This window comes from Tachysurus fulvidraco, chromosome 21 (genome assembly GCF_022655615.1).
Source record: "Tachysurus fulvidraco isolate hzauxx_2018 chromosome 21, HZAU_PFXX_2.0, whole genome shotgun sequence".
NCBI lineage: Eukaryota > Metazoa > Chordata > Actinopteri > Siluriformes > Bagridae > Tachysurus > Tachysurus fulvidraco.
Window position 1 is genome coordinate 6,096,035 of NC_062538.1, and position 12,030 is coordinate 6,108,064.

General features: G+C 37.3%; 2 protein-coding genes across 2 annotated transcripts; both read left to right on the forward strand.

Moving 5' to 3' along the window:
- The first annotated feature begins 606 nt into the window (after nt 1–606).
- On the forward strand, nt 607–5,847 carry hnrnph1l (heterogeneous nuclear ribonucleoprotein H1, like). The gene is made up of 11 exons (XM_027156427.2): nt 607–731; nt 1,054–1,149; nt 1,247–1,402; nt 2,286–2,429; nt 2,818–2,956; nt 3,874–4,055; nt 4,218–4,330; nt 4,414–4,549; nt 4,661–4,741; nt 4,896–4,994; nt 5,282–5,847. The coding sequence occupies exons 2-11, from the start codon at nt 1,065–1,067 to the stop codon at nt 5,368–5,370; spliced, it is 1,224 nt and encodes a 407-aa protein (XP_027012228.1). The 5' UTR covers nt 607–731; nt 1,054–1,064; the 3' UTR covers nt 5,371–5,847.
- Nucleotides 5,848–7,687: 1,840 nt separating this feature from the next.
- On the forward strand, nt 7,688–11,122 carry hbegfb (heparin-binding EGF-like growth factor b). The gene is made up of 6 exons (XM_027149273.2): nt 7,688–7,864; nt 8,345–8,497; nt 9,455–9,617; nt 9,739–9,894; nt 9,986–10,063; nt 10,191–11,122. The coding sequence occupies exons 1-6, from the start codon at nt 7,822–7,824 to the stop codon at nt 10,252–10,254; spliced, it is 657 nt and encodes a 218-aa protein (XP_027005074.1). The 5' UTR covers nt 7,688–7,821; the 3' UTR covers nt 10,255–11,122.
- Nucleotides 11,123–12,030: the final 908 nt, after the last annotated feature.

Genomic DNA, 12,030 nt, shown 5'->3' on the forward strand with positions numbered 1-12,030 from the left:
CATTGTGTGGATACAAGGTAAATGTATCTAATAAATTGGCCACTGAGTGGGTTGTCCCACCTGTGATGTAATCTGGGAAAATATTCCATTGAATAGAAACAGAATTTGGTTGGAAAGTGTTATAAACTCCAAAATCCGTGTGTTTTAGTATTTTATTACTGCAAATTCAGACCCAGTGCAGCAGAGGGCACTGTGCATCCGACTGATCACGAGAATTCCGACTCTTTTCAGTGACTCGGTGCAATCGGTTCAAACTTTCAAACGACTCACCCTCAAAGCTGAATAGAGTTTCAGCTCGTTTACTCTTTCTGAGTATCCCTGAGTATTTTTGTTGGACCACAGTTTTTCAGTCCGTAAATTTTTAATTATTTTAAAATGACTTTCAAAAGCACATGCCGCAATCTCGAAATATATTCAAAAGAAAGGTTCATTAAAAAAAATGAAGTGCCGATTCCACGCCATAGGTGTCGTGTATTCATCCATATGGACCATAAAAGCATCCGGCAGCATTCTTGTGATTTATTATGTGGCGTTCTGTTACAGTCACTTGATTTGTGTGTCCGTGTAAAAATGCTAGTAATTTTTTTTCAGCACAATAATATACGCGTCTCGATTTGGTTCAGAGTCGACTCGTTCTCGATTCAAATAAGGCGTAGTAGAAGAAGAACAGTTGCTCTAACCGGAAGTGGTGTCTGAGTGGAAGTAGAGCACGCTGAATAATTACGAGCAAGGTATTTTTATTTTTTTTATCATCGTTTCATGCTTTGTGGAAGTCTTATATATGTTTATACACGTTAATGAGCCAGCCTACGTTTTAAAGATACTATGTGTTGGTTGTTTTTGTTTTATTTATTTATTTTGTGGCCTGGCTTTTGTTTACTGTTAGGCGCCATTTTGCTTTTTTGGCCTTTGTTCTGTTTGTTAGCTTCGTTAGCATTTCCGAGCTTTTTAGCTTGTTGTTTTAGTTATAACCATTCTTAATTTGATGCGGTTGTAGAAAATGGTTTATTGTTGTGTCGTGAATGTTCGTGTGCTTTGTGTTTGATGACAAAGTTGTGCTTATCATGGCTGAAGATGAGGGATTTGTGGTGAGAGTTCGGGGTCTGCCCTGGTCCTGCTCTGTGGATGAAGTCGCTAGGTTCTTTTCTGGTAAGAATATAATGTAAATAACCGTGTAATATTAGTACACATCTTTTGACTCTTAGTCTGTTTTATTTAATTGGTGTTTAACAAAAAACCTTTTCAGATTGCAAAGTCGCTAATAATGGAACTAGCATCCACTTCACCTACACCCGAGAAGGCAGACCGAGTGGAGAGGCGTTTGTGGAGTTGGAGTCAGAAGATGACCTGAAGATTGCTCTTAAAAAAGACAGAGAAACCATGGGACACCGATATGTCGAAGGTAGACTTGCTGGAAGTTTCTTTGCCTGTTTTTATTTTTAATTAAAACACCGAATCAGTCAAATGCAAGTCCAATATCCATGCCCTACTCGTGAGGTAAAACATTTTTGATGAATTGAGCTTTTATGTGCTATAAGCCTGAGTTTCTCCATCAGAAATTCAAGAAAAATACTTTGGAATGTTCAGTAATTTCCCTCGGTGCGAGTGGATTATTGGTGTTGGTTTAGTGCACGGATGGTTGTGAGTTTGAATCCCAGGATCACCAAGCTGCCTCTATTGGGCTCTCGTGTCAGGCTCTTAATCCTCGATTGTTCTGTCGTATAAATGAGATAAATCTAAGTCCCTCGGGCATCTGGCCCACACTATGAATGTCATAATTTTGGTATTTGAAGTGTTTTCTGCTAATACAACAAAAGTTAGTTGAAGTATGAGGTCAGCTTGTAAATTGTCAGTAAATGATAGGAATTACCATTTAGGTTTACTGTCGCAGTTAAGACCTTCTGAGGCAAACCACGAGTTTCTGAAAGTAGCTGTGAACAGAATCAGAATCAGAAGGAGCTTTATCGATAAGGGTTCTTTTGCATACATGGAATTGGTGTGTCGTACTCTTCCAGTACGACACACAAAACACAGACAATAAAAATAAGATGAGATGTGATGAGAATTAAAAAAATAAAAATTACACACGTAAATACAAATAGAATAAATAAATAAATTGTATGTACTGTTGTGCTATAGAAAAAGTAGGATAGCAATTTCCTGTCCTGTTACACGACTGGAAGATTTTGCCCTCATTGCTCAGGTTTTTTGATCCGCCGCTTGTTTTGAATGCTAACTTTGAGAACCACCCTGTTGCATTAAGGAAACTTTTTCTGTTCTAACAGTATTTAAATCCAATAACGTGGAGATGGACTGGGTTCTTAAGCACACCGGTCCAAACGGTCCAGAGACAGAAGGAGACGGACTAGTGCGACTTCGTGGCCTGCCTTTCGGTTGTAGCAAGGAGGAGATCGTACAGTTCTTCTCAGGTACGTCCAGCTGTCGTCACTGAACACGACAGAATACTTAAAGTTGGTAATTAAGAGTGTTTGATTTTAACTGTCGCATAGAAACATTTATGACCATTTGCATGTTTTAACTCCTCGATTCTTAAGTTTTATTTTCCGGATGGCAGCCATTTGATCCGGACAAACATTCATGATATCAATCAAAGACAATTAAAATTTTAGGTTGTCTGATGAAGCTGGTAAAACCATCTAATCATTTCAATGCATTGAGATGTCAGTGTGTATGGTTTAATATTGTCATTGTTATGAATTTGATTATTTTGTCAGAAACATGAAAAGTAAGTAACCGTATGAATGGGCATGTGATTTAATGTGTCCCCTGCTGGGGTTATCTGTCCTTGGGTTGAAGGGTTGGAAATCGTGCCAAATGGGATAACATTGCCGGTGGACTACATGTGGAGGAGTACGGGGGAGGCCTTCGTGCAGTTTGCTTCACAGGAAATAGCTGAAAAGGCTCTAAAGAAACACAAGGAAAGAATAGGGCACAGGTGGGGATGGTTGGCGGGTTCAGCTGCTTTTCTTGTGGAATGCACTGACTTCAGTCATGATGCCTGTTTGCCAGACACAGATTAAACCAAGCTTATGACTGAAGTGTCCTTTGTGAAGGTAAGTCAGAGTCTTGACTTAACCTGTGCCTGGAAAGCTGGCCAACAATGTCTTAACACTATACATAATTAACCCAAGCAAGTGTCATGGACATGCACACGTCTCCAGAGGAGGAATTTCACCACATCATGGGTTGTATACTTTCTTTTTTGTTTGTCTACGGAATTTATTTATTTGTTTGTTTGTTTGTTTATTGTTTGGATATCTTCAACTCATTTGAGTTATGGTTCGTTGAAACCTGTTTTATTTCTCAAGTCTGTTATTTATTTATTTCTTTTGTACATTTAGTCCTCTTGTGACTATTGTAACTTATTTTAAAGACATAACACGCTTAATGCCCTTGATGTCAGTTGCTTGTTTTAATCCGACAGCCTCTTTGTTTAGTCTCAAACATGATCTTTGCAGACAGAAATCTTAGGCGAGAATAAAAACACATCCATGTTAGCTTGGGGAAACACATTTTTGGATTCTTAAGGATGTTAGGCTCAAAACCTCAGTTTTCTTTAAATGTGCATCTAAATCTCCGGGCATTAAATGAACAGATTTCCGTTTCTGTTTGGCTACGATGAAAGAAACGGAAGGGTTGCACAATGGCTCTTTTGATCAATACATTCCTTGAAATCTGGAGATGTTGTGTGCAAAGGTGGTACTCAAAGGCTTATTGTACTCTCACTTGTTCTCAACCAGCAAGAAGTAGTTGTGACAGATCACGGCCTAATGGGCCAGTGTATTCCTACAGATTTTAATTAACCTAAGTTTGTATTAAACACATCACTAACACCTTTCTCTGGACACGTAGGTACATTGAGATCTTCAAGAGCAGCCGTGCTGAAGTGCGCACTCATTACGAGCCTCCTCGTAAAGGCATGAGCATGCAGAGACCTGGCCCCTACGACAGGCCCAGTGGGGGCGGCCGTGGCTATAACAGCATGAGCAGAGGAGGCTCCTTCGACAGGACTCGACGTGGAGGATATGGAGGAGGTGCGATTTATTTTTGTTTTCGGGAATTTGTCCATGACTCACTTGCATTGAAGTTTTATTGTGAGTATTCACTGTGCGTATAAAACAGGTACTGTGGTTTAGTTTCTAGCACCGATTCTTCCCAGTTTATGCAAATGAATGTTAACGCTTTCTTTCTTCCAGGAATGTCAGATGGACACTACCGTGATGGTGGTTCCAACTTCTCAAGCACAACAGGCCACTGCGTCCACATGAGAGGGCTGCCATATCGTGCCTCAGAAAACGACATATACACTGTAAGGACGTGTGTGTGCACGCACAGTTATTTTCATTACAGAGAAAATGTACTTGGATTATATTTATTTTGTGGCCCACACAGTTCTTCTCTCCTCTGAACCCCGTGCGCGTACACATCGAGGTGGGTCCAGACGGGCGTGTAACCGGAGAAGCCGACGTTGAATTTGCTACACACGAGGACGCCGTGGCTGCCATGTCCAAGGATAAGGCCAATATGCGTACGTTCTGCAGAAATAGAACTGGATTTGGATAGAAATGGATTTGAATCTTTTTCAGTTTTGTTTATCTTTTTTTCTTTTCTTTTCTTTTTTTTCTTTTTACGTCTCCAGAGCACCGTTACGTCGAACTTTTCTTAAACTCAACAGAACGGGGCAGTAACGGAGGATATGGAGGCCACATGGGAAGCATGGGTAAGTTATGTAGTTTAGATACACCTCAGTATTTTATCAGCATCATTAGTTTGTACATTAATAGAGTAAGTCTTTTTACAGATGATTGGTGTGGCTCTAACTAGAAAGACTATTTAAAGCTTGTGTTACATTTTTTTGGTTCTGTTTGTTTTAGGTAATCAGTCGTCCTATGGCCATGGAAGTCAGAATATGAGCGGAGGCTATGGTGGAGGCTATAATAATCAATCCAGTATGGGAGGATACAATGACTATGGTAAGTGAAGATCTTTTAAATAAACACATCCTTTTAAACGGCCAATAAAATTGTACGACACAATCAAATCCATCAATAAGAGAATCAGTATATTGTGTTCAAAGTTAAAAATACTTTGATCTGCTACGAATCTTTGCAAAATTTGTGGAATTATTTAGGATTTATTTATTTTTATTTTATTTTAAATAGTCCTTAATGTCATTCTCGCTCTTGAAATATTTTCCATAGGTGTGATTTAACCAGCAATTGACATTTCATTCCATTTGTGTGCTTTTGTCTCCTATCAGGTAACCAGAACAGCAGTTATTACGGTGGCAGTCGTGGCTCCATGGGCATGAACGGTGGCATGAGCATGGGTGGAGGCTGGGGCATGTGAGGGCTTTCACAACACAGCTGCCCGGGCCAAACAGAGACATTTTTGGAAAAGAAGAGTGCCAGAGTGGTTACAGATTTTGTTTGTTTGTAAGGAGCGAGGAAAGGCTCGGTCCTTATGTTTCAAGTGTTCGCACTGCAGTCAGTGTCTCCGTCCTTGTATTGTGAATCTACCAAAACAGTAGCCTACAGTTAGGTTCATGCCTTGATGCTGACTGTGCTCTAACCCTTGAGCAAAGTATATTCTTGTAAATATTCTCATTAATGTCTAGCACAGAGGGTGTCGAATGCCTTCAACATATCTGCTTTAGATTATGGGTTTTTATAATGTGAAGATTGTGAATTCAAAAAACTGGAATAATATTTTTTTGGCCAAATTTGATATGGACTTAAATCTTTTAATCTTTAAGTTGTTGTAGGCATGTCTTACTTTTCCATAGTCTGTCACTGATTTCTCAAATAAACTTGTTTGTGATTGTAACCCTGTCTGTGTATTTTGTACAGCAGCTGTTGAAGGTTGCAGTTCAGAGTTTCTCCTTTTAAGTATTATTTGCTCATGATGCTTTCTTAAGGCAGTCTTAATTACGTAACTAATTAACCAAAGCATTTAAGTGTTTATTCCACCGTAACGTTCTTATGTTTGCTTTGTCCAAAGATAGAAAGGTCATTTTTATATGAATGTGTTTATTCTAATACAACATTACTGCACCAGCTTGATACGCCTGTGTATCTTCTACAAAGTTACATAAAGTTGTACACATCATTTATCTTTACACACTAGACTATGAGCCACAAAAGGGTGCTCATTAGGTTCCTTATCATGGGTGTGACTCACTGTAATGAACTAAATCATCTGTTTTATAACAGTGGAGTTATTGTGTGGATTATCTTCGCATTTCAACCTGAATTGCCAACTACAATTTCTTTGGATCTTCTTTGTATTGTTGTTCTAAATTTCAGTGTAAAATGCAGTGTATCTGTAACAATTCTAAACTAATCCCTGACACAGAATAGCCTATATTATAAACAAAAATTCAAGATACATATTGATAACATTACTGTCTGCGGTATGACATTCAGAAACACGCAGTACAACTAATTTAGTTCTGAACTGCTTTTTTTTAAAGCATATCACAGCCCTTACTGTGTGCTTGAATGGATAACCTTTGGGTAATATTCTCTAAAAGTAACTTATTGGTATTTGTCCCAAGTTACGGTTAACATATCTTTATTAATACAGGGGATTAACATATTGATTAACAAAATGATAGTTAACTATTAATGCTGTTAATCTCGGACAAATTCATGTGCATTGGGACATCGGGTCAAGTTGTTGGTGTGGAAGAACCTAAGTGAGATGCACCGAGCTGTGACCCCAACCGCACTCGTCACTAGAAAGCTGACTGTGTGTCTGCGCTTCTCGTCCAAAAACATGACCCAATCTCACTAATGTTATTGTATCTGATGAGCAAATTGCCACAGCCACACTACAAAACAGTGGAACATCTTTCCAGAAGAGTTGATCTGTTATTGTAACAGCAAAACAAAGACAAATGCTGGAATTGGATGTTCAAGTGCACATGGGTGTGATGGTCAGGTGTTCACTTAGTTTTGCCAGTATCATGTATCGGATATTTATAATGCGTATATACGTAACATGCTTTAGTCATTTGGGACAGTGTGATTCAGGGTAACTGGGGCAATTGTTGGTCAGGTGTTCACACACTTTTGAGCATGTAATGTAAATAATCAACTCCTTGAACTTTTCAGAAATGTATTGTTTTGGGGATTTGGTTACTAATAACAAGAAAGTTAAGACAAGGTATGAGTGTTTATTTTTTGGTGGTTTTTTTTGTTTTTGTTTTTTTAAATATATAAAGTAAAATTCCCAGTTCACCATGATTATTGCGAAAATTTAATTCTGTACTCATTTCTAATGTGGGTTAGACTGTAGACAATCACTGTTATCATCAAGCACAAGGTGGCGCTCTGAACATGTTCCACTGTTCAGTATTATACCTTTAAATGGTGCTGATTTGGCAAATGTGCAATCAGAGAGATGAATCAAGGGTTAAATAGTTTGGGCTAAAACCCAGGTTTTAACAATTGGCTTTGTGCCCTTTACTTCTGAGAACCTTTAACACTGTTAAAGCGTCCAGAAGCATCAGTGATTTATTTATTTTCTTTCTTCCTTCCTTCCTCCCTTTCTTTTTTCTTTTTTTCTTCTTCTTTTTTTCTTCCTTTTTCTTTTTTTTATGTGCAATGATTACTCAGGTGTGTCAGTGAATCATGGAGGGAGGAAGTGCACAGTGTACAGTGTGGATATATAACAGCAGGGGCGGTGCAGGACTGACTGCTCTCTCAGGACTCACTGACACTGACAGCACTTTCTGCTCCTCTCAGGTCAGTCAGCAAGCTGTGGACATCTAACTGCATACAACATTCATTTTGGAATATGATCACCTTTCGACTGGGACTTGTTTTCCTTCACTGTGTTGGTGGGTGTTTTTAACAACTACAGATATTTGTTTCTTTTATATAGAAAACAAGGTGTCTTGTCTTGTCTTGTCTTTAAGAGGTCTATATTGACTTCAGATGATGAGAAATGGAATAGAATTTTTCCTCATATATAATGTCCTTCATTATTATTATTATTATTATTATTATTATTATTATTGTTTATTGTTATTGCATGGTTGGACGCGCGCACACGAGAGCGCGCGCGCACGCGATTTCGACTTATATACTATACTTGAGAAACATCCAGTACCATTATTATGAATGAAAATTCAATTAAGCCATGAAACACCTAATTCTATTAAATCTAACCCTATCCTAAACTTTAGTACCCAACTGAAAAGCATTTAATCTGCATTTTTGTTTAAGAAGGGGGGGGGGGGGGGTTCTTTATCCAGATGGTCCAATCAACATTCCATGATGATCCCAACAAACCTGTTAACTGTCACATTTACTTGCAGTCTTTCTCCAGCTAAGTGGCTGCACATCCCAGGATGAGAGTATGAACCCTCCAGCTGAAGTGCACACTACAGACAATCAAACCAAAACGGACGAAGATCTTCTGGAAAGTTATGAAGACGACATGTCCGTTGAATATGAGGACTATCCCAGAGGTAGCGTCCAATCTTCCGATTCTAACAACATTTCTATCTATCTATCTATCTATCTATCTATCTATCTATCTATCTATCTATCTATCTATCTATCTATCTATCTATCTATCTATCTATCTATCTATCTATCTATCTAAAGTGACCACTAAAACAAGTAGTCTCATATTTTTCAAAGAACCTCAATGCAGTGTTTTCACATGTAACTGATAACACCTGACTTCCTTCATATGCATGTTATAACATTATATATGTAGAGAAATCGAAATAGCCTTTTACTTAATTATATTCATCCAGTTGGATGTATGTTTGAATGTAGTATAATTTGCTTATCTTAAAAAAAATGCAGCCATCATGCAGATTTGTCTGGATTTTAAAGATTGGTTTTTGATAATTAAAGCACTATTAAGCACTATATCTGTGTTCGGCTAACCCAGAGGGAAGGGTGATATGTGATATATGAAGACGACATGACAGAGCCTACTTTAAGTAGACATCATCAAATGCCCTTAATGGAAATTCTTTAAATGACTACCAAGTATTTGATACACCCTTCTTCACTTTGGTAATAAGCCAAATGTTGGTCATTTGAGGTGTCCCCAGTTTTGGATTTTATTATTATTTTTGGATATTATTCAGTTTTGGATTTTATTATTATCTATTACAATGTTTATTTGTGGGGAAGCATGATGCTGCAGCAGGTAGCATTTCTGCTTCACAGCTCCATAATCCAGGGTTTGATCCTGATCTTGGGTTACTGTCTGTTCTCCTTGTGTTTGTGGGTTTTTTCTTCCCATCTTCCCAATTGTACCTTGTGAATGTGTGTGTCTGTGTACATGGTGGCATCCCATCCAGGGTGTATTCCCTTACACCAAGGGCCCCTGATCCACCACAACCCTGATCAGCATAAAATAGTAATAGAAATAATGTAATGTTTACTTTCTTTTCTTTTATCTGTAGTTGCATTTTCCACAAAGCCTAAAGATTCCTCAATGACTACAGTGAAAGGTCAAGAGAAGGCTAGGGTTAGGAAGAAGAACCCCTGCATGAGGAAAAAATACAGAAATTATTGCGTTCATGGAATTTGCCAGTACCTGGCGGACCTAAATCGCACCTCTTGCACGTAAGTCATGCATAGTTCATTTAAGTGAGCAGTTTAAGGTATATGTTTACTTGTCAAAGAGTAAAATGCTGCATTACGGATCTGTGTTATTAGTCATGCATGAGGTTGTATGTATTTGCAGATGTAATGCAGGATACTCAGGCGACCGCTGCCACCTGTTCATCCTGCCTGTTGGCAGAGATGCTGAAGGCAAAAGTCACACCACAGCTCTGGCTGTAATGGCAGTGATTCTGTCCTTAATATGTCTCACCGTCATTGGCATTTTACTAGCCTTAAGGTTAGTGCTTTTGCCAAACACGTGCACCTCTTCTACAGTCTACATCAGTATATTTGGCTAAAACAATGTTAATTTCAATTTACTCTTACAGATGTCAAAAAAAGGCAGACAGTTGTATGGACGAGAAGATCAGACTTCAGCCACTGCAGAGTAATAAAGAAAAAGCAAAGTAAGTCTAATATGTTCTTTTATTCTTATTTATACATCCAAAATACAACACTGAAAGCTTTCTTTTCCTTAGAAATCTTTCTGGTCTCGATTAATTATTCATAGTCGTTTGTTGTATTTTATACTAGAGTCGCAAATCAAAGGGTCATTGGACATGATGGTTACCACCTGGAGACATCCTGTCAGTGCTGAAGAGGAATGCTGTAGTATCCAAAGCATCAAATGTCTCCGAAGGACAACTTGAAGGAAATTATGAACATTGATTTAAAGATTGTAGAACATGTCTATGGGTCTGTGTAGCTCCAAAACATACAGAGCATAGCAAAGAAAGTCAGTGAATGTAGTTGCATCATATTTGTTAAATGTTTGAACTTATTATTTATTTATTTTTAAATGATACTTGAGCTCAATAAGGTCAGTCATGTTGGTGTATTTATTTCAATATTAACTATTTATTTTGTCATGTAATAATTATGTATGTTTACTGAATGCACTGCTAATTTGTCACATCCAGTGCAGTCTGTAAGCAATTAAATGGTGATGTATTGTTGGTGGTTTTGCCTCTGTACTCTAACATGCTGGATGTGAAATGAAACAATGAGTGTCAGCTTGAAGAACATAATATCTTCATTAGTTTTGCATTAACAGGCTTGAGACAGCATCATCAAGGATACGATATCTAAATAGAGTCTTCTTATTTACGATCCCTCCACAGTAGAGGTCTGTGTAGAGGATTGTGTATTAAGCATTATAGAATTTAAAACATAGTTTCATTATATATTATACGTCATAATCATTGTCTCGTTTAAATTTGGAGTACAGAGACATAACTAAAAAAATTAATCACTGATCATTAACGTATTTTAAAATGTTTTTAGATATTTATTATTATATAACCAACAAACATTCTGGAAGAATGGATTTTATGGAATATTTGTTGTATACAAACTATTGGTCATTTGAATTCAGTATAATATTTTGCTAATTATTCTTGAAAACTATTTGATGATTTTTAGGATACTGTGAAAAAATGGAGCGCAATTAAAGATAATTGGTTGTACCTTTGTTTATACATGACTGGGCAAAAATATGGAAGCAAAAATGATTTCTTACTACATTTTACCAACAACCAATACGATACAATGCCACATGCTGGACGACAAGGTATGGCATGGCCTGTTGAGTCACCGATTCTCTCTCAAATAAGTCAAACCGTTTAATCACTTATTTTTCAGAAACAAGCATATTAGTGTTTGCTGTTTCCCAAGTGTTGCTTTCAAACTTTTGTCTTGTAACGTGTGTAAGAGCTGTTGGTTTATTTGAGCAGTATTAGTTTATTTAATGCTACATTAAATAAACATATTTGATACATTAAATAAATATATTTACATTATAATTGTCATCTCCGTATTGTCATCATTGTAACTTTTACAACCAAATACTTTTTATTTTAGAGTGCCAATAAAATTAGCTACATTTTCTACAATTCTACATTTTGTACATTTTTTTTTTCTAAAAAAATTCAAGAGACTTAAACAGATTGTTACCCTGCATATAAATAGACATTCTGGTATGCATGAAGTTGACAGCTACATGCAATGAGACACACCCATTCAGAAGACTGTAGTAGTATCGCTTCATCATGTCAGTTTGTGAACAAGCTGGTTCTGTGATTTAAAACAAAAAAAACATGTTCATTTAAACCGGTGAATTATACATCTTCCTTTAGTAGAAATAAAACCCACTAGTAACGCAATGTCAATGAATCGTGTTCCCATATTTAATTTAGTTTTGAGTAGTTGTATTTGTCTGTAAGTAGCTTGAGCTTCAATTAATATTATTGTTATTTATTTATTTTATTTTATTTTTTTTTTTTTTGGGGGGGGGGGGGGGGTTTTGTACCTTAACCTGCAGGATTACATCTGATGCAAATCCAACAAATCTGCAGTCATTAGTTCCATTAAATCA

Bases quoted from the DNA above. Each gene is read 5' to 3' on its own strand.
- hnrnph1l (XM_027156427.2), top strand. From the start codon at position 1,065: ATGGCTGAAGATGAGGGATTTGTGGTGAGAGTTCGGGGTCTGCCCTGG. The intron at 4,550-4,660 runs GTACGTTCTGCA...TTACGTCTCCAG, and splicing joins CAAGGATAAGGCCAATATGC to AGCACCGTTACGTCGAACTT. The intron at 4,742-4,895 runs GTAAGTTATGTA...TGTTTGTTTTAG, and splicing joins AGGCCACATGGGAAGCATGG to GTAATCAGTCGTCCTATGGC.
- hbegfb (XM_027149273.2), top strand. From the start codon at position 7,822: ATGATCACCTTTCGACTGGGACTTGTTTTCCTTCACTGTGTTG. The intron at 8,498-9,454 runs GTAGCGTCCAAT...TTTTATCTGTAG, and splicing joins ATATGAGGACTATCCCAGAG to TTGCATTTTCCACAAAGCCT. The intron at 10,064-10,190 runs GTAAGTCTAATA...ATTTTATACTAG, and splicing joins AGTAATAAAGAAAAAGCAAA to AGTCGCAAATCAAAGGGTCA.